The 22,310-nt window shown below is 39.6% G+C and overlaps 1 protein-coding gene across 4 annotated transcripts in view; it reads left to right on the forward strand.

Moving 5' to 3' along the window:
* The window catches only part of PATJ (PATJ crumbs cell polarity complex component), a 369,444-nt gene that overhangs the window by 208,432 nt on the left and 138,702 nt on the right, over positions 1–22,310 (forward strand). For all 4 annotated transcript variants that reach the window (XM_058657334.1, XM_058657354.1, XM_058657340.1 and 1 more), the window contains exon 28: positions 14,997–15,193. In XM_058657334.1, the coding sequence (XP_058513317.1) occupies positions 14,997–15,193 (197 nt within the window). The remainder of the gene's footprint in view (positions 1–14,996; positions 15,194–22,310) is intronic.

A 22,310-nucleotide genomic window follows, 5' to 3' on the forward strand; every position in this document is an offset into this window, starting at 1 on the left:
ATAAGGAAACTGTGGTACATCTACTCAATGGAATACTACTCAGGCTTTAAAAACAATGAAATTGTATCATTTGTAACACAGTGGTTACAACTGTTCACATTTATGCTCAGTGAAGTAAGTCAGCCCCAAAATGACAAATATCACATGTTCATATAAGGTGACATTCATGTAAAATATAAAACAAATATACACATAGGTAAACACATTTATACGTACATTCTCATGGATGAACTGTATAATGGGCACTGATACACCAGGATGTGAAGAGGAATTGCAGTATGCATCTCTACTCTTAAACAAAAGGAGAACACCCACAGCACTGTTAAATGCACCTTAATATATGGTACTGGATTTTCTATTTTTGCCTATACCTACCTAGAATGTCATGATACACTTACATAGCAGAATTTTGAATTGTGAGTATTGGTGAAAGACTATACTGTTGTAATAATATGGGGGGACATAATTGGGGGAAGGTAGGGAATGGGGATGGGGGGAGGGGAAGTAGCGAGGGGGGATCCCTATACCTACAAAATCATGCAAAATAATAATAAAAAATAAAATAGTTTAAATGAAGAAATGTTTTTTGTGTCATGTTTGGTAAAGTATTAGATTGTTGTGGAATAATAGGGCAAAAGTGGTGGGATCTAGTGTCATAGACATGGGGGAGCCAGGCAGGGCATCTTCGTGCAGATTTTTGCCTGTCCTTATGTCTTCAAAAATAAGGGTGCTCCTTTCTGATACTGCTGTGGGGGAATACCAGAAAAATCCCTGCTAGGTTTTCTTGCTTCAGGGAAATAGAGAAATTAAAAGGGACTTTCTATGTCTGCTGTCTCCTCAAGTGCCAAAGGTTTGCCTGCCCTGAACTCCACCAACATGTTAGTGAAAATCAATATAAAATCAATTGTTAGTTGCAGATATTTCCCAGAAGTACCAGATGGTGAGATCCTGAATCTTTGCAACATTTGCAAGGTTTTTTTTTCCCTGAGAGAACTGGTGCTTGTGTAACTTGTAGCTATGTGTGTATTATGTGTCTTTATGCCTTTGTGTGCAGAAAATGAAGTATGAATCCGATGGATTATTTTTCCTTAAATTTAAGAAAGAATCCATTGGCTTCAAGCAAAAGAAACCTTTCTACCCCCTTCCTCTTTGGGATAATGCAATTTTATTGAAATATTTGAATTGAATGAATTTTGAGAGAATCTCATTATATGTTTCATTCCCATCTACCTGTGTCCTAACCCTTGGGTTGCCATGGCAACATTTCCCAGCAGCCCTTAGAGCAAATGCAGTGAAGGGTTCCCCGTGTTGAAGCTACATGTCTGACGTGGCAGGACAGTTTATGCCTGAATCAGCATTAGCCAGGAGGAGTACTGCCAGGCCGTTCCTGTATATTATGTTAAAAAGCTGATATAGAGTGTCTTACTTTTTATAGATGGGATTCAGGGTCCCTTTGTATTCAGGGTCCCTTTGATTTTCTTTCTCCCCTTTTGCATTTAGGGTCATCTTCTTGTTTTGCCTACCAAATAGTAGTGATTGTAATAGAAATGAGAGAAATTTCTGGAGATTTGAGAGGGAGGAAACCTGAGCTCTTAGGTAATGTGCTGTACAAAAGACCCTCTGAGGCTTGCTTGAGTGTTAAAGAGAAGTTATCAACCTCATACAAGGCATACCTCAACGCCCCCTTAAATTCACTGTCTGCCCGCTTTGTGTTGTCTATCATGGTCTTCAGAAAATCATTGTACTTCATGGGAGCTCTAGCTTACAAACCTGGCTGCCCAGGAGAATTTCCTGGAGCACCTGTTGCAAAGAGAGGTGCCTAAATTTCTCTCCACTCACTGTCCTGGAATCTCAACTGTGGGACAGGTCAGGATCCTGTCTTGCAAGATCAGAATAGACCTACTAGTTTCTACAGTTTCCCTCAATATGAAGTGTTATGTACATGCCATATTTAGAGGTGTCCTGTCCTGAGAACCCTGCCTGGAGCCAGCCAGGCAATCACCAATCTAATCCTGACCAATCATCTAAGGAGGTTTGGGCTAGGAGCCGAGGTTTCAGGCCCATAAAGAAGAACTTAGCAGGATGAACAGGCTGGGCAGAACTGACCCCAGGCCTTGCTGATTCACTCACCCATGGTGATCTGCCACCTCATCTACAAATATAGGTGTTCACCTAGGTGTGAATTCAATGATATGGAGGACCCAGAAATGAGGTATTGTGATAATAGGAGAATTTAAAAATGTATTTTTTTAAACTAAGAAGGTATTTTTCTTTGAAGTAATCTTGGAGGATAAGTGTGTTGGCACAACAGTTAATATTCCTCTTGAGATGCCCAATCCTGCGAATATATAGGGTAGGATGTCTCAGATGGGGGACCCTCATGAGTTCCAGGAATCTGGCTTTGGCCCAGTCTGGCACCAGCTATTAGGGAATGACCTAGCTGATGGAAGTTCTCTCTCTTTCTTTCATGCTGTCTTTATCTCACCCTGTCCATGAATGTGTGCCACTCTGACTCTGCCTTTCAACTATTTTTGATTAAGTACATTTTAAAACAATATTAATGACATTTAATGTGATTTGGTAGAGAAAGAATTGAGGTATATAACAGGTGACTTTATTGCATTAGTTCTAATTCATAACTTTTCACAAGATTACTTTAAATGGCATCCAATAGTAGATGTTGGGGGAGTATAAGAGAAGATGACTTTGATTTATTAGCCTAAATTAAATTTCTCTGATTCCATGATTGATGAAAATATAGTGATTAGTTTTTCTGAAGAGATGGGTCATGTCCTCTTTAAAACATGTTCTGTGTGTCTAAATGCTAATTGTAGGAAAACCAGCCTCTGAAGTCTGCCAGTGTTAACAGTAAAAATTCAACAGAAGGGAATGATAGAGGCTCCAGTGTCATGGCCAAGTGGATAAATCCTTTACATGCACCAGGATCCCAAATGGATACTGGTTCATGTCTTGGTTGCTCCACTTCTCTTCCAGCTCCTTGCTTGTGGCCTGGGAAAGCAGTGGAGGATGGCCCAAAACCTTGAGACCTTGCATCTATGTGGGAGACTCAGAAGAAGTTCCTTGCTCCTGGTTTTAGATCAACTCAGCTCTGCCCATTGCAGCCACTTGGGGCATGAACCGTGTATGGAAGATCTTTTTTCTCTGTATCTCCTTCTCTGTAAATCTGACTTTCCAATAAAAATAAATAAATCTTTTATAAAAAATTCAACTGGGCCTGGCGTGATAGCATAGTGGTTAAAGTTCTCATCTTGAACGTGCTGGGAGCCTATATGAGTGCCGGTTCGTATCCCTGCAGCCCTGCTTCCCATCCAGCTCCCTGCTGTGGCCTGGGAAAGCAGTGGAGGACAGCCCAAAGCCTTGGGACCCTGCACCCACGTGGGAGACCTGGAGGAGGCTTCTGGTTCCTGGCTTTGGATTGGCTAAGCTCCAGTTGTTGCGGCTGCTTGGGGAGTGAACCATTGGACAGAAGATCTTCCTCTCTGTCTCTCTTCCTCTCTGTATATCCGCCTTTCCAATAAAAATAAATAAACCTTTTTTAAAAAATTCAACTGAAATCTCTGTGGTCAGCGTACTTTTCACCATCACCATCTTAGTAATCTTTCTGTTCTGTGATGCACTGGGAAACATGGTCAACTCTAAATTTTGACTTTTGCATTTTTGTTTTCAGTTTAATTGTGTTTAAAAGTAATTTGTTTTTCTGTTACTACTCATGGAATTTGTTGATGCATAGTACAAATCTCATGAGGAAACAATTCCACTTCTTTTCACTGAAAGGATGCATCCTATTTGGAAAAACGTGTGTACCTGATGTTTTTAGGCTTCAAATTGCCTTTATATTGGCATTATTTCAGACATTTTTGGAATGATAAGGCATAGTCACTGAAGCTTGATATTGTGATGGAATAAGACATCGTGAGCTGTACTGATGAGCAAGCCCACGATATTTATAGTCTAGGAGAGAGAAAGAGAGAAGGAGAGGAAATAAGAAATCTAAAGAGATACTACTCTGAAGACAGATGGACAAAGCTGGGCTCTCAGCCTGTGTCAGCTGCAGTGTAGGTGACATTTGGCAAATGAACTAATCCATCAGCCCAATTTCCTCTGTCTGAGGTACAGAGATGACCATTCTTACCTGATATTTTAAAGCAGAAAAGGAGAAAATTTATTGAAATATTTTACATAGTTTGTGCAATTTAGCAGAACTGTAGAAATTACTTTGCTTTGTTTGCTGAGCTTTATGCTGCTGAGCTGATGTCTTCCATTCTCCCACAATAGAAACAATAATAATTAAAGCATAAGTTAAAGAAGGCTGCATAAACTCAAGTGTCAGCATTTAGGCAAATTAACTAAGAACAAGTGTGATGCAGTATAATTAGAAATGCTAAGTAAAGCAAGGTGTTGGTGCTCTGCAGTAGAAGGTATGCCTTGCTGATAGATGTAGTTGGCTAGGATGTCTGACAGTGCTGGGGTCCGTGTGATGGGTGAGGGCCGCAAGGAACCTCCTGCTGTGCAGCAGGGCTCCGGCGGGAATATCTCTAGATCACCTGAATGCAGCTTCGCCTCCCTTTGCATGGACTATCCCACTGAGATTTCTGTAACTTATTTAGGCATTGTCTGCCTCTGCAGACTTAATAGTTAACGTATGGCTGCCCCCCTTGATCCTATGCTAATCAGAGGCATAGCAGTTACCTTCACTTAGAATCCTCTTCCCCTATTGACCTTGTGCTAATCAAGGGTGCTAGTCTCCAGGTAAAGGGGAAACCCATTCTTTCCCTCTTCCTTTGATCTTTGGGTCCTGCCTCCCTGCGTTACATTTCCGCCCTTCCCTGATTCAAGAGGTATGTGTTACTGATTGAGCTTGCCTTAGGTGAAACAAATGGCAGAATTATCTTTAGCAACACCCATTTGATCATGACGTAAAAAGTCTGAGCCAGAGTTTGATTCTGTATAAATAAAGCGGACGGCTTTATTGCATAGTCCACTATCATCATGGAATCCTAGTGGTCCGTCTCTTTCTTTCTGCGCCTCATCCACGCACCCTTCCCGAGTTCCGAAACCCAGGCTAGAGCTGGACTCCGGCATGACAGTCTGGCTGGAAGACATTTGTTGGTTTCTTTAAGAACTCACTAAAGAATATGGGTGATTGCAGCAACTGGGGTTCTCATAGTTCTTATCTCTGAGTAATGACTCATCATGTGTATGTATGCCTGCTAAACAAACAGTATAGTGTGATCTTTATGTCAAAAGATGAACATGAATTCAAACTCAATCAAGAGTCATTTAGCGAATAAATGAAGCATAACAGTGTCATATTAAAAACTAACAAAAAATTTTGGATTTGATCACCGTTGCTTTAGGCGTCTTTTCTAAAAAGTCTTTCCCTGTTCCTATATCTTGGAGTGTGCTTCCTATGTTTTCCTTTAGTAGTTTAATGGTTTCTGGGTGTAGGTTTAGGTCCTTGAGCCAATTAGAGCTGATTTTTGTATAGTGCGACAGGTGCGGGTGCTGCTTCTTTATTCTGCAAGCTGCTATCCAGTTGTCCCAACAGCTTTTATTGAATAGACCAGGTTTTTTACCTGGATTGTTTTCTGTTTTCTTGTCAAAGATTAGTTGACTATACATGTGTGAATTCCCTTCTGGTGTTTCTATTCTGTTCCACTGATCTTCTTCTCTGTTTCAGTACCAGTACCAGACTGTTTTGATAACCACTGCTCTATAGTATGTCTTGAGGTCTGGAATTGTGATTCCTCTGGTTTGATTTCTATTTTTCAAGACAGCTTTAGCTATTCGTGGTCTTTTGTGGTTCCAGATGAACTTCTGTATCATCTTTTCTATTTCTGAGAAGAATGTTGCTGGGAGTTTGATTGGGATTGCGTTGAATCTATATATTGCTTTCGGTAATATGGCCATTTTGATAATGTTGGTCCTGCCAATCCAAGAACATGGTAAGGTTCTCCATTTTTCAAGGTCTTCTTCTATTTCTTTTTTAAATGATTTATAGTTTTCATCATAGAGGTCTTTCACATCTTTAGTTAACTTAATTCCTAGGTATTTAAGATTCCTTTCCTCTATTTTAAAGGGAACTGTACTTACAATTTCTTTCTCAGCGGTGGAATTATTTGTATACACTAGTGCCATTGATTTGTGTTCATTAATTTTGTATCCTACTACTTTGCCAAAGTCTCTTATGAGTTCCAATAGTCTTTTGACTGAGTCTTTTGGTTCTCCTATGTAGAGAATCATGTCATCTGCGAATAGCGATAATTTCAATTCCTCATTTCCAATTTGTATTCCTCATTTCCAATTTGTATTCCTTTAATTGCCTTTTCTTGTCTAATAGCTCTGGCAAGAACTTCCAAAACTATATTGAAGAGTAGCGGTGAGAGTGGACATCCCTGTCTAGTTCCAGATTTTAGCAGGAAGGCTTCCAGTCTTTCCCCATTTAGTATGATACTGGCATTGGGTTTATCGTAAATTGCTTTGATTATGTTGTAGAATGTTCCTTCTATGCCTATCTTGTTTAGGGTTTTTAACATGAAGTGGTGTTGGATTTTATCAAATGCCTTCTCTGCATCTATTGAGAGGATCATATGGTTTTTATGAGTCAACTTGTTGATGTGATGTATCACATTTATTGTTTTGCGAATGTTGAACCATCCTTGCATGCCTGGGATGAATCCCACCTGGTCCGGGTGAATAATCTGCCTAATGTGTTGTTGGATCCTGTTGGCTAGTATTTTATTGAAGATCTTTGCATCTATGTTCATCAAGGATATCAGTCTGTAGTTCTCTTTTTCTGTTGTTTCTCTCTCTGGCTTTGGTATTAAAGTGATAGTAGCTTCATAGAACGAGTTTGGAAGAATTGCCTCTTTTTCTATTGTTTGAAAAAGCTTGTGTAAGATTGGGGTTAGTTCCTCCTTGAACGTTTGGTAGAATTCAGCAGTGAAGCCATCTGGTCCCGGGCTTTTCTTGGTTGGGAGGGCTTTAATTGTTGATTCAATCTCAGTGCATGTTATTGGGCTATTTAGATTGTTAATTGCTTCTTGATTCAATTTTGGTGGATTGTATATGTTCAAAAATCTGTCCATTTCCTCTAGGTTTTCTGATTTGTTCACATATAGTTGCTTATAATAGTTCCTGATGATTCTTTGTATTTCTAAGGTATCTGTTCTTATATCTCCATTCTCATTTCTAATACTATTGATGTGTATTTTCTCCCTCCTTTTTTTAATTAGTCGAGCTAGTGGGGAGTCTATTTTGTTGATTTTCTCAAAGAACCAACTCTTTGATTGATTAAACTTGTGTATAGTCCTCTTGGTCTCTATTTGGTTTATTTCCTCCCTTATTTTGATGATTTCTTTTTTCCTACTAGTCTTAGGATTGCTTTGTTGTTGTGTTTCTAGTTGCTTCAAGTGTAAGATTAGCTGATTTACTTGGTGCTTTTCTTGTTTCTTGAGATAAGCATTAATTGAAATGAACTTTCCTCTCAGCACCACCTTGATTGTGTCCCATAAGTTCTGAGAAGTTGTGTTGATGCCTTCATTTGTTTCAAGCAATTTTTTAATTTCCCCTTTGATTTCCTCTCTGACCCATTGCTCATTTAGTAATATATGTTCAGCCTCCATATGTTTGTAAGTCTTCCTTGGTGTTTCGAATTCTTGGTCTCAAGCTTCACTCCTTGGTGGTCTGAGAACGTGCATGGTATGATTTCCACTTTTTTAAATTTGCTAAGTCTTGTTTTATGGCCTATAATATGATCAATTCTTGAGAAAGTTCCATGTACTGATGAAAAAAATGTGTATTCTCTGTCAGTAGGATGAAAGGTTCGATAGATGTCAACTAAGTCCATTTGCTCTAGAGTTTGAATGAGTTCTATTGTTTCTTTGCTGAGTTTCTGGTTTTTTGATCTGTCCATTTGTGTTAATGGGGTATTAAGGTCCCCCACTATGATCGTATTGGAGTCTCTTTCTCCCTTTAATCCCGTTAATATTTGTTTCATGTAGCTAGATGCTTTGGCATTTGGAGCATAAACATTTATTATGCTGATCTCTTCTTGCTGGAGGTATCCTTTGATCATTGTGTGGTATCCTTCTTTATCTCTTTTGATGCTCTTCACATCAAAGTCTATGTCATCTGATAAAAGAATGGCTACTCCTGCTTGTCTTACCTTACCATTTGCTTGAAATATCTTTTTCCATCCTTTCACTTTCAATTTGAACAAATGGGACTATATCAAACTAAAAAGTTTCTGTACAGCAAAGGAAACAATTAAAAAAGTTAAGAAGCAACCAACAGAATGGGAGAAAAATGGGAGAAAATTTTTGCATTCTACACAAGTGACAGGGGACTAATATCTAGGATCTACAAAAAGCTTCAGAAACCCAGGGATAGTGAAAAAACAAACCCTGTAGCAAAATGGGCAAAGGAAATGAACAGACATTTCTCAAAAGAACAGATTCAAATGGCTAACAAACATATGAAAAGATGCTCAGGCTCTCTAGCCATCAGAGAGATACAAATGAAAACCACCTTGAGATATCACCTAACTCCTGTGAGACTGGCCTACATTCAGAATTCGAAAAACAACACATGCTGGCGTGGATGTAGGGAGAAAGGTACCCTCCTTCACTGCTGGTGGGAGTGTAGGCTAGTACAATCATTGTGGAAATCCATATGGAGAGTGCTTGGAAAATTGCAAATAAACCTGCCATATGACCCAGCAATCCCGCTCTTAGGAATATACCCAACAGAAGTAAAATCTGCATATGAGAAGGGAATCTGTAATCCTATATTTACAGCAGCACAATCTACAATAGCAATGACATGGAAACAAACCAGATGTGCGTCTAAGGAAGAATGGTTAAACAAACTGTGGTACATCTACTCAATGGAATATTATTCAGCTGTCAAGAAGAACGATATTATTCTATTTAAAACCAGGTGGTCCCAACTAGAAACCATTATGCTCAGTGAAATGAGTCAATCACAAAAGAATAAATACCATATATTCTCTCTTATATAAGAAAGCCAACATGGAAAGGGTAACTCCAATAGTCCAATCTATACTGTTTTTTTTGAGCGTCTGTTGGCTGTTTTGGCTGTGTCTCAAATGTTTTGATGTTTTTATGTCGGTTTGTTTGCTTCCAAATAATTTCTTTTCTCTAGTGGATTTCATCAAGTGCGCATGGAGTATGCGATGGCAACATAGTTCCTAAGAGATGTCTGTGTTTCCTTTTAGTTAAGCATGTGCTGCCTACTCAGTGGCACATTACTTAATCAAGGTGCTGCAATTTGTTGTTGATGTTGTTGCTGTTGTTATTCATGCTGTGATTGATGTGGCTGTTATGAAATGATGTCAATCCGAAAAATAGTTAAAAAAAATGTTCTAGATATGAGAAAAAATGTCTTTGGTATTTTGAGATTGCAATAAGCTTGTAAATTGCTTTAAGTACAATGGGTATTTTGATGGTATTAATACTTTCAATATATAGGAATTTGATTTTAACAGATAATTTTGTACTATGTTTACTGTTAGTACCAGGTGTGAAATATGGCTTTTTGTTATTGTTATACTTTTGTTTCCAAAAGATTAATTTTTCTGGCCGAAAGTCTTAATTATTTTTGAGGTAATCTGTGACTACTTTGCCATGTGTGTGTATTTCCTTTCTTCCTGCGTGTTCCATGAGGAAGATAGTCTGACTTTGTAGATGAAACATGCTTATGCTGTATTGTACAAGAAGTCTTATGTTTTTAAAGCAAATAAAGGTGTTAAAAAAAAATAAAGTGCACAAGTGTTTAAAAAAAAAACTAACAAAAAATTGACCAGAAATTAAAGCTGCTGCTTTTAAACACCGGGAAAATGAACTGATGACTAAGTCCTGTGCTGGGATAATCATGAGAGCACCATGTTTTTTAAGGTTGTTGAAGCCTGTGATGATGGGTTGCAAAATTGACCATGTATATTTAAGTCTTATCATTCAGTATTCCATGCATCTGCACTGTGCAGCCATCACCACTGTTCATCTCAGAAGTCTGTAACTCCCAAGTTGAAACTGCAGAAAAAGGAGTTTTGATTGCACACTCTACTGGCACAGTTTTAAATTTGTCTCACTAGCCTATACATCATGGGACTGACACTTCACCCAGGGATGGGAATTCTCTGCACCTGCAGATGTGTCCAGGCCTCCTCAATCTGAGTAACTCAGAGAAGAGAACTGGGCTGGGGGAGGAGGGGTGAATGATGCTAGCCCCTTCCTCTAATGACCCTCACTGGAGGATTCTGAGGGGTTTGGACTTTCCTTGCTTAATGCCACCCAGGGGCAAATTGCTTCTTTTACCAAGCCTCATTATTTTCTCAAGATAGTTCAAATTAAGATGAAAAATGTAGTTCAATCAGCAGTCTAATATTAACTTGCACTGTAACTACATCATGGAAGCCAAATTGTGATTCTCCTTTTCCGCTAAGATTATTTGGACCTTTTATGCAAGGTATTTTTAAGTAGTATCCACCTTTAAGGTAGTGATGCTACTTTACAAATTAAAAGATCAGCAATTCGCAGAAGTACAGAAGTTGGCCCAGGGAAGCCCAGATGTTCAGTGCCACAGCTTGGATTTGAGCCTAATTCTGACCCTTTGCCTCTTGTTCTTGCTACTCTCTCTCAAACACGTTTAATTCTGATTCTGTAGTCACCACACAGTTAAATGTGGTCATTCATCAGTTGTAACACAGGCACTTTTAACCACAGTAGAGCCCTCTCGTCATTAATCATCCGTGTGTCTAAACAACTGAATCTGTAGTTCATTGCCGTGGAGGGTGTTTTTTCTCTGGAGGTTGAATAGGTCAGACAAGTTTTGAACCTGGAAGTCTTTTTATATAAATCCTAGACCAGAGCCTTTCTGAACATCACTCTTTTATCAGCCCTCAGGGGCCTAGGGTTATATTAGACATGAGCCTCACTTCATGGCAGGTCACCATTATTCATCTGCTTGAGGTCTCTGCTTATGATGTCACATTTTTATACGGATCTCATCCTGCTTTTCCTTTCTTTTCATTCAGTAATGTTTTAAAAATCTTTCTATGCTGCTACTTCTAATTAATGGTTCCTGCTTGCTGATAAGACATCGTAGTATCCATGCATCACTTCTCATCTTTCTCTCTCCCAATGGCAGACACCAAGATCACTTCCAAGTTCGTGATACCTCACATAATGTTTAAATGAACATCCTCCATTGTCACCTTGAAGCTGGGAAGAATAATTTTCCTCGGCTAGGCCAGTCCCTCAGTTAGAACAACCAAGATTGGACCAGGCCAAAGCCAGGAGCAAGGAACTCCATTCACATTTCCCACATAGGTGACAGAGACCAAAGTATTTGAGTCATCTCCTGATGCCTCCTGAGTAAATAATAGGAGGAAATTGAAGTAGAGGCTGGAGATGGGATTTTATTTAGAGATTATTTATTTGTTTATTTGAAAGGCAGAGTTACGGAGATTATTGTAAAAAAGGAAACACAAAGAGATCCCTTCCATCCTGACACATTTCCCCCAGTGGCTGAAAGAGCCAGGGCTGGCCCAGGCCAAAGCCAGGAGCCAGGAACTTCGTTGTCTCCCACGTTGGCCTAAGGGCTCAAGCACTTGAACCATCTTCCACAACTTTCCCAGGTTTTCCTATGGGATGCTGGTACTATAGGTGGAGATTTAACCTGCCACACCATAGAGTCAGCCCCTGCAACTAGGATTTGAATCCAGGCATTCATGTGGAATGTCGATGTCCCAAGAGGGACTAAACTGCTGCACCGAATATCTTCAACCCCCAAGAATTCATCTTTAATTCTATTGATCTTTATGGTCTTGTTTTGGTTAGGTTTGGGGGTGAGAATTCTGTTCTCATCAGTAGATGTCCATTGCTAATTTCTCTGTTCTTGTTTCTGTACATTTGCTCTGCAGATTTTTTCAGCTTTGTAGATGTGATATTTAGTTTACAATTTTTCTACTTTTCTTCAGTTAATAAAGTCTTTCAAATCATGCTTTAGCTGTGACTTTCAATTTTCATTCAATTGTTAGTGCTGTTTCTCTTAATTTCCTGTTTAAATCTTTATTTTATTTCTAAATACAATATGGGTTTTTAGAATTATATTCTCTTTGGGTTTTTTTGTTTGTTTGTTTTATTAGCTTTCATTCCAAAAAGATAGTTTGTGTGATATTGATTCTTTAACTGTTACTAAAGTTTCTTATATGGCCCTAGACAGCCTGTTTCCACAATTGTTCCGTGTGTGGTTTCCCGAAGATGTATATTTTCTTTCTCTCTGTTATAGAATTCTCTAATATCTCTGTTGCCTTGAGATTATGGTCTTAATCAAAGTTTTCTTGTTTGAAAACCTTTTTCTGCCCTATTTCTTCCTGAGGGGAGATGTTAAGATTTTTGCTTCCAGTTGTTCTCTTAGATGTGATATCATTTCCTAGTGGACTGGCTCCATAAATCTAGTTCAGAAAGCAGATGAAGGTAGAAGTACTCTGGTTGAATCTGAGAAGTCTTTGGCTGAACCTCCTCTCAATGCCCATGCTGGGGGGCTCCAAGGCACCTGTGTAGAACTTATATGTGCTAAATTAGTTCTGTAGGAAATGTAACAATTCATCTTTGAATTTTTCATCTGTACTTTTTTTTAAATTATGTTTCTATGAAAGGCAGAATATGGGGAGGGGAAGAGCAATGGAGTAACAGACAAAGGAAGGTTTTCCATCTTCTGGCTCACTTTCCAAATGCCTGCCACAGCCAGGGCTGAGTAGCCAGGACTAAAACTGGGACTCCTGCAGGAGGAGATGCCGGAGTCACGAGCGCGGATTCTGTACCATCGTGTCCACCCTTGGTTATCCTTCCAAATCTCTAATTTGCAGCAAATTGGCTTTCCTTCTCTCCCTCACTCCTCTTGATCATGTAATTTTCCTCTTGCCATTTCCCCATCACAGTACTTCTGCACTTAGTCAATTTCTGTGTACATTCAAAAGCGCCTTAAAATTCTTCTTATGGCTGTATTAGTCCTTCTGAAACAATTAATGTTGGGCTAGCACTTAGGTGCAGTGGGTTAACCCCTGGCCTGCAACACTGGCATCCCATATGGCTACCAGGTTGAGTCCTACCTGCCCTACTTCTGATCTAGCTACCTGCCTGCATGCTTAGGACATGAGCAAAGATGATCCAAGTGTTTGGGTCCCTGCACCCATACGGGAGAACCATAAGAAAGTACTGGCTCCTGGCTGTGGTCTCTTGCCTAGCCATTGTTTTGGTGACCATTCAGGGAGTGAACAATCAGATAGAAGATTCTTTGTGTCTCACCCTGCTTTTAAATCTGCCTTTCAAGTAAATAAGTAAGTCTTTAAAATATTACTGCTAGCATAACGAATTTAGTACTTATTCATTGACGTAATTCACCAGTAGGATAGTGTTTATTTATTGACCAGCAGTGTGAGCATTAGGACTTAAATAATCGTAGTTGTTTGATATTTGTAGTATTAATGTTTGCTTCCTTTCCTATACGACTTAAGCATCGTGAGCTTAACACCTGTCCAATGTGTCTGTATTGAAACACTCATGAAACTTCTTGTTCTTGATCATTTATCTACTTCAATGTTAAATGGCAGTATTTTTCCTGTATAGAGGACAGTTTGAGTAATGTTATATTCTTCATTTTACTGTATTTTGTTAAATCTCTTGTATATTATTAATAATAAGTTGTCAGTGATGGTTCTATATTTTCTTCAAAATCCTTGTAAGGAAGATAGACTTATTATTTCTGAAATAAACAACCACTGATTTTTAATTATTTTTGTAAAGTTGTTTTTGTGAGTTTCAATTTACATACTCACTGATTAAACAGTATTTGTGAAGTCTGGAAAAATAACACGACAGATGAGGCTGCTGTCTCTGCCCCTCCACCTTGAATAGTATGTAAGCTTTGCATTTGCAGGATTCCCTCCTGAATACAGTGAACATAATGTAAACTGAGCTTTAGACTGAGCATCTTGGGTTGCAGAGTGATCACAATCAACTAGTATGTGTTCAGCTGATGAGATGGTTGCTTCATGCCACAAGAATGGCTGTCCAGCCTTTGGGCCCTAGCAGCACACCAGGCCAGCTCTGGTCCTATGTGGGAGGAAACAAGACCTGCTCAAACAGTGCAGGCCCCACGTTAGGCTGCTGGTGTGATTTTGTTGCATAGAAACAAACTAAGTGAAATGTAACTGGCTTGATCCCCAAACAGATAATTTAGATCATTATCTAGAAATAAAAGAATTGTAAATATTTGCCAACCATGTACTATCAGGTCCTGTATCATGTATTTTATGTTTTTTCAACATCCATGGTGTGGATATTACCATGTACATTTTCAGATGCAGAGGTAAAATCCTGTAGAGATAAAACAATGTATTGATTTGTAGATCTTGAGATGTGGTGGGTTAATGGAGTGAATTCAGAGCAACACCCTTAGATACCTTTACTATTGCTCACCTAACCCAGTGTTATTTTATGACCTTTGTATATTTTAAAGAAATGCAATTATTTAGAAAATTTGATTTTCTTTCCTGCTGGACTATAAGACTGTAAGAAGAGAAGCTGTGATTATTTTGTTCAGCTTGTTATCTCCACGTCTAAACTTGGGACATAGCTGGTGCTCAGGAAATGTTCTTTATTCTCGGCATGTAGGAAACAGAGGGGCCATTGTTTCTAGTACATTCTGTTGATTATGTTAGTGAGGAAGATCATTTTTGGTGTGTGTGAACAATGAGGATTTAGGAGTGGCAGTCTTAGGTGGAAATAAAATAAGCTTCACTATAGTCTACACATAAGGTCATGCTTACCTTAACTACTGCCTTCTCCAGTGGAACCACTGGAGAGGAATCAGAGTAAGGAGGTGGGAAATGCTGAATCTCTGTAACACAGATTAAACTGGTGTATTTAATTATCTTTTCCTTTTAATAGAAAAAATCAGGCAAAGATATGCCGACCTTCCTGGAGAGCTACATATTATTGAACTTGAAAAGGATAAGAATGGACTGGGACTCAGCCTTGCTGGTAATAAGGACAGATCACGCATGAGCATATTCGTGGTTGGGATTAACCCAGAAGGACCTGCTGCAGTGGATGGACGAATGCGCATTGGAGATGAGCTGTTAGAGGTGAGAGGCCTGGGGGTTAAATTCTGTTTGGGCAAAGATGAAGGGGCCATGGCATGTGAAGTAAGAGAAGATAAAGTGAAGTGGGGAAAATGTTCATAAGTGGTGCTTTCCTCAGCTCTTTAAAAGCGTTTATGAAAGCAAGAACAAAAATCAGTGCTGCTCATTAATGCTGTTGGCAACTTAGCAAAGACTTATCTCCCAAAATGTTTGAAGAAACTGTAAGTCAAATCTGATGGGGTACATTAAAAAAGAAAAGTGCTTATTTTTAGTATCCTAGAAATTTCAAAACTAACCTGATTGTATAATAGTAATTAATATTGTTACTTGTAAAAATTTTGAGTTTTAAATTAGCATATCTATGACTAGTTGCTGTTGTTTAGTTTTTTGGCAAGGTGGAACCAACGAAAGCCTGGAAACTTGTTGTCAGGAGTAGTTGATGTCTGTGAAATTGGTGATATCAGGTAAAGCCTTGTGGTTCCTATTTTAGAAACAGATGTAGAGAAGAAGCTAAGTAGAAGCCTGGTCCTCTGAGAACTTTTCTATGGATGATTTCACCAACTAAAAGATAATTTTTTATTTTCTAAACCTGAAGTCAAGCTTTCTGATCTGCATTTATCTTAGTTTGAGATGCATACATTTGTTCATACACTCATTCATTCAGTTAACTCTTTTCAGATTAATTTTTTGTGAAAGGCAGAGAGAGAAAGCACATAGTCATCCATTCACTGGTTTGCTCCCCAAATGCCCACAGTATGCCAAGCGTAAGCCAGGATTCCAGAAGTCAATATAGGTCTCCCATTTGGATGGCAGGGTAAGGTCCCAAGGACTTGGGGCATCGTCTGCTGCCCCTCTGCTGCATTGGTGGGGAACTGGATCAGATGTGCGAGGAGCCAGGATTCCAACCTGCACTCCTGTATGGGATGCAGGCATTCCAAGCTTCTGTTTAACTCAGTGTGTCACAATTTTTTCCCTGTGCTAGCTTTTTGTTGTTGTCGTTTTGATGGTTTGTCAGTTAAACACATAGGAAAAGAAATTAATTCATCAAGCATCTCAAGTAAATATACAATAATTGCAACAATTAATGTATACTCAGTACTAGACACAGCACTCTTCTTTTACTGTTGAGGTCACATAAAAAAGCATGATACTGGGGCCCGGCGGCGTGGCCTAGCGGCTAAAGTCCTCGCCTTGAATGTGCCAGGATCCCATATGGACGCCGGTTCTAATCCTGGCAGCTCCACTTCCCATCCAGCTCCCTGCTTGTGGCCTGGGAAAGCAGTCAAGGACGGCCCAAAGCTTTGGGACCCTGCACCTGCGTGGGAGACCGGGAAGAGGTTCCAGGTTCCCGGCTTTGGATTGGCACAGCACCGGCCATTGAGGCTCACTTGGGGAGTGAATCATCAGACGGAAGATCTTCCTCTCTGTCTCTCCTCTCTGTATATCTGACTTTGTAATAAAAATGAATAAATCTTTTTTTAAAAAAGCATGATACTGATATTTAATGTCAGGAAATTTAACTTCTAGTTGTTTGTTAACCACTATGTTTTTAGTGCAGATGGGTTAAAAAAAATGCAACATGGGGCCAGTGCTGTAGCATGTGGGTAAAGCATCCCATGTGGCTTTCAGTTCATATTCTGGTTACTTTTGATCCAGCTCCTTGCTTGTTACCTAGAAAAGTAGTGCAGGATGGCCCAAGTCCCTTGACCCCTGTACCCATGTGAGAGACCCAAAAGAAGCTCCAGGTTCCCGGCTTCAGATCAACCCCGCTCCAGCCAGGCAGCCATTTGGAGAGTGAGCCAGTGATTGGTGGAGGATCTGTCTGTGTCTCCTCTCCCTCTTTGTCTCTGACTTGGCTTTCAAATAAATCTTTAAAAAAAGAAAAGCCATTTGGACATATGGGGAGCTTAGGCACCAGGACGCTTCTGTTGGGGGCTTACTGATTTTTTGGTGCGATTTCCTCATCAGGCTCTGGTTCAGAATAGAATTCTTAGCCACTCACAGTTTGACTTGCCTGATAATAGGTGGAGTGTAAGCTGGTCAGATGCAGGAGTGAACGTCAACATTACCTTCTCCTTCCTAGTCCCTGTAGCTTCCTCCCACCCAAAAATCTGTTTCTGTAAGGAAGTCATTTTGTAATTCCTTCTCTTTCTTATTCTTTTATAGTGTAGCATCCTGAAGCAGATCTTTAGTGGATCCTAGCATTGCCTGGCATAAAAGGCAAAGGTAGTGGTGTATTTGAAGTCCTATAATTCATTGAATCAGGTTTATTTCCTTGGGCTGGTAACTACGGCCTGCTTTGGAGATCAGACTAAAGTGATGGAGCTGGCACAAGTTCTAAGTGTAAGCCAATTTACAGAGCTATTACTAGCACCGTACCTATGTGTTCAGTATTCTCAAAGGCCTCGTATGGGTAATTCTGTCCCTGTCTGCAAGTTACGGATAATAAAATGAGGTAAGTGTCATGGTTAAGATTACAGAGCTCAAGATAGGGTAGATGAGGGTAAATAAGATCCCAAGCTCACCAAACTGCTAGACCCACTGTGATATGTGCTGTCCTGTCCATGTGCTTCTCTAGGAATCCCCAGTATTTTAGATCCAGGAGATCTCCTAAATGCAAATGCTCTAATCTCTGGGGAATATTTTGAGTTATACATACCTAAAACAGATGCCCTGATGTGCATGATATATGGAAATGGTGCAGAACTGTAATTTAGAGCATGAAGATTGCAGATCCCAACCAGTGGGAGAACTGATATTTCATTTATCTGACATTCTGTAAGATTCTGGTAGCAAGCAAGCTGTGGCTGCAGAGTGTACATAGAGTGTTTTACAGACAAAACAAAAAAGTTCACCCTGTGCATAGGGCAGTGAGCAGTGGACCTGGATGAACTTCTCTGAACCTATGATTTTTTTGGGTAGTAGTTGTATTGCAGAAGGGGCTTAGTATAGTGCATGTATAGGAGATAATTTTCCTCCTCTTGCACAGTCAGTATCAGCTGTCACCAGATGTGCAAGGATTCTCCAATGGATGTCCTGTAATTCATTCCAGTTCTGAAGCTGTCTCCCTAGAGATAGTGTCAGGTCTTATAGGTTGAGGGCTCAGTTCCACAGGATGACCCTCCTGCCACTTCAGATACCAGTCACAAGTCCCAGGTTGTGACCTGTACTTCTGGTTTTACTGGCTATAAACTGGAGGTTCCCATGACCCCTCCTCTGCTAGAGTAGTTCATGGGACACAGAGCACTTCACTTCTGCGTACTTTCTTAACATTAGAGCACTACGTAGGGTTATTGTCTATGGCCATACCTCCCTGAAAGCGCCTGATCTCGGAAGTTAAGCAGGATCGGGCCTGGTTAGTACTTGGATGGGAGAGTACTACATAGGATGCAGAAGAACTGTCCAATAAAAGGGATCAACCAGACAGGGATATGGGAAATAGACATGGAGCATCCATGCCACCTCTGTGCGTGCTACCTTCCAGGTACCTCTGTGTGTTCAGCACCACAGAAGCTGAACAGGCACCACAGTGCAAAGACTTTTATGGAACCTTGATCACATAGGCGTAACTGCTGATTCATTCAGTCTCCAGCCCTGCTTGCCTTCCTAGAGTATTTCAACAGAGCTGAAAATTCCAAACCTCAGTCATTCCTTGGTCTTTATGGTAACCAATTCCTATTCTGGAACCTACCAAGAATTGTTTCATTAAAACAAGTAATGTTCCTTTCACCCAGGAAATTCCAAGGGATTGGCTATTCTGTGTCATAAAGTGGTAAAAAGACTACACAGTAGCACCCTATCACTTGTGAAATTTTAAGAATTTTAAAAGCTTTTGTTCCAGGAATAATGGATAGAGACAAAGTATGTATTGCAGAAGCCCAGCAATGCAAAGAACTGTTAATTCAGTCACATTTCCTCCCCACCAGTAACGGAAACTTCAAGTATTTATTTGCTAGGCTGGAGACTGGAAGACATCTCTAAGGTTGAAAAAGAGTATTAACATCTGGCCTTCTCGGGCCTCTCTTATTCCTTGCTTTGACGTTCTGAATTTGGCTCTTTCCTTGGAATTAAACAGCTTCATCTTCATTTAGAGATAGAATGAGGAAGAAGATTAAGCATAGCAATAAATTAAGCTCCCTTCATTTCTTCGTTTCCCAAAAAATCTACATTTTTTTATGACAATATTAAGACTAAAGTTGTGTCTGTGTGGGTTAACCACAGTGTGGAGCACCAACATCCCATACAGGCACTGGTTTGTGCTTTGGCTGCTCTACTTCTGATCCAGCTCCCTGTTAATGCAACTGTGTGAGACTCACGTGGAGTTCTGTGCTCTTGGGTTTGGCCAGATCAACCCCTGGTCATTGTAGCCCATTGGGGAGTGAACCAATGGAAAGAAGATTGTCTCTATCTCTGTAGGTCCACCTTTCAAATAAATATATATATATGTATATGTATATATATATATATATATATATATATATACACACACACAGCAGCATAGGGCCTGGTGCAGTAGCCTAATGGCTAAAGTCTTTGCCCTGCACGCACCAGGATCCCATATGGGTACCGGTTCATATCCCGGCTGTTGCACTTCCCTTCCAACTCCCTGTTTGTGTCCTGGGAAAGCAGTGGAAGAAGGCCCGAATCTCTGGGACTCTGTACCTGTGTGGGGGTCCTGGAAGAGATTCTTGGCTCTTAGCTTTGTATATGCTCAGCTCAGCTCTGGTCGTTGTGGCCACCTGGGGGGGAGCCAATGGATACAAGGTCTTTTGTTCTGTCTCTCCCCTCTATAAATCTGACTTTCCAATAAGAAAATAAATAAATCTTTAAAAAACAAAAGCAAAAGCAAGAAAATGACAGCATAAGATGTTGAAACACAGATTCTGTTAGCACTTATCTTGATTAGCTGTTTATCTTCCATGAGGCCCATTGATATAATTCAACAGACATATAGAGGCTCTGCTGTTGTGTAACAGGACTATATGAACAAGGTGTTGATTCCCTGTCTATGAACAAAGCACATGGTGCTTGTTGTCTGGGAGCTTAAAGTGATTGTGCACCATCAAGGGTGGTGGTAGTGTTGTACAGGTACTGAAGTATGTTGGGTTTTGCCACTATACCTAGCACATAGTAGTACCTGAGTACATTTTAGCTGGTCTGTTTCATAAAGTAGTGTTTTGTGTAACTTTGTGCCTTGCAGCCATTTCAGTTTGTTACTATAAACATGAGTCTCTGAATGCATCTCTTTGAGTGAAGTCAACTTTTTAGTCCTGGAAGGTTCCACGCAACATCCTGAGAAGCTGGACAAATACATGTAACAGACTCTTTAATAGTTACAACTCATCTTCTCCTGTGGGGATTTTAAAAATTTTTTCAAAATTTATTTATTTTTAATATATTTTTATTTTGAATTTTGAATTATGTGGTACAGTTTCGTATAGGCTGAGATACCCCCCAAACTCCCACCCCCATCAGGTTTTTCCCATTATGTTACTTTAGTATAGTCCTTCTAAGGAATCATGATTCTATCAGTCTCTTATCTAAGCATACCCTGACATTGTTGGAGATTTTTAATTATTTTTCTCTGCCTTTGGTGAGAAATGACAGGAGAATAAATTCATATGTGAAACATTTCCATTGTTTCTTTTATAGCTCCCCAAAAAACTTCAGTAATTTCTCTATCATATGTGAGGAATTTTTTTATAGTATATCAAATCTTTTAAGTTGAGACTAGGAAATTGATTTAATAGTACCAGGTAAGCTAAAAATCAGTATTGCAATAGCTGTTCTTTGGTTAGTACAGTGGGGGTGGGTTTTGAAGACTAATACTTCATTATGCAGGAAGCATATGCAAATGAGCTTTGAGATTGTATTTACTGGATTCTGGGTTAGAGCAATTCATGTGTATTTGCTTTCCATGCCCAAAATGTATTTGTATATATGGTCTCTCTGCTCAATTAAAGCAAAATTATCCATGTCTTGATGATTTTCACAATTTCATCATTTGCTTGTCTTGTTTCTCATTATTACTTTGTCAACATAGTACCTCACTAACAGTCTTGTTTTTGCTTATAGTTGGTGTTTTCCATATAAGCTCTTTCTATAATTTTTTTTTAATTGCTGAAATATGCATTGTGACTTCTTTTAAGCCAGAAACACTGCTGCTTCTCCCCAGGGACCCTTTCTATGACTGATTCTTGACATCCACCAGCAGTTCTGCTGCTGTAAGGGTGCATCGTTAGGGTGGGAGAGCAGTCTGCCAGTCAATCGATGGCCCAGGTCCCGTATAAAAGAAGTTTTATGTTAAGCCCTTGGAAGACAATGTGATTAAATTTCAGTTTCTTTACCCCTTTGCTTTGATGCTGTTGTGGGGGTTGCTGAATTTATTTCAAAAGGCATTAGCATATAATTACCATGTAGAATGGAATCAGACTTACATTGGAGTATTGACTTTCCCTAAGCAATTAGTCCCAGAAAATGTACAGGTCTGGGCATAGTGCTGTCTGCTGAATACAGGATTTATTTATAATCCTCCCTACAGCACAAGTGTGGGAAGAGAGAGTTAATAGTGCTGTGCAGGGAATTGGAGTGATTTGTCAGGTTACTGAAGCATCCAGAAGGAACAGAGTGGGTGGCACACGGAGTGTGCAGTTGATTGGGCTAGCATGGAGTGCTGTGTCTTGTCTGGCTCCTGGGCCCTTTGAAATAGAGAAAGCAGGAGGCATGCTTCATAGCCAAAAAGAGAGCGAGAAGCCAGGGATTGAAAATTTGCTTTTAAAAATTTGTTTGGCTGAAATTTTATTGATTACTTTGTTAGCTATTCTTTACTAAAAATGTGAAATTCTTTATTTTTGATAACTGAAATGCAAAATTGATTTATCGGATTTTGATTGTGGCAGTGGTTTCACAGGCATCAAAATTTATCAGCTTTTCTAGTTTAAATGTGTAAATGTCAGTTATATTTAAATAAAGCTCTGGAAAAGAATATTAGCAAACTTGACCAAAATAAATATTATAAGCTGATCTTCAGCATGACTTTCCCAAATGCAAAGTTAAAGTCACCCCATTCTGTGACTATTATAATAGCTATAACCCAGCTCACAGGGCTGAAAGTGAGCAG

This window comes from Ochotona princeps, chromosome 2 (genome assembly GCF_030435755.1).
Source record: "Ochotona princeps isolate mOchPri1 chromosome 2, mOchPri1.hap1, whole genome shotgun sequence".
Taxonomy (NCBI): domain Eukaryota; kingdom Metazoa; phylum Chordata; class Mammalia; order Lagomorpha; family Ochotonidae; genus Ochotona; species Ochotona princeps.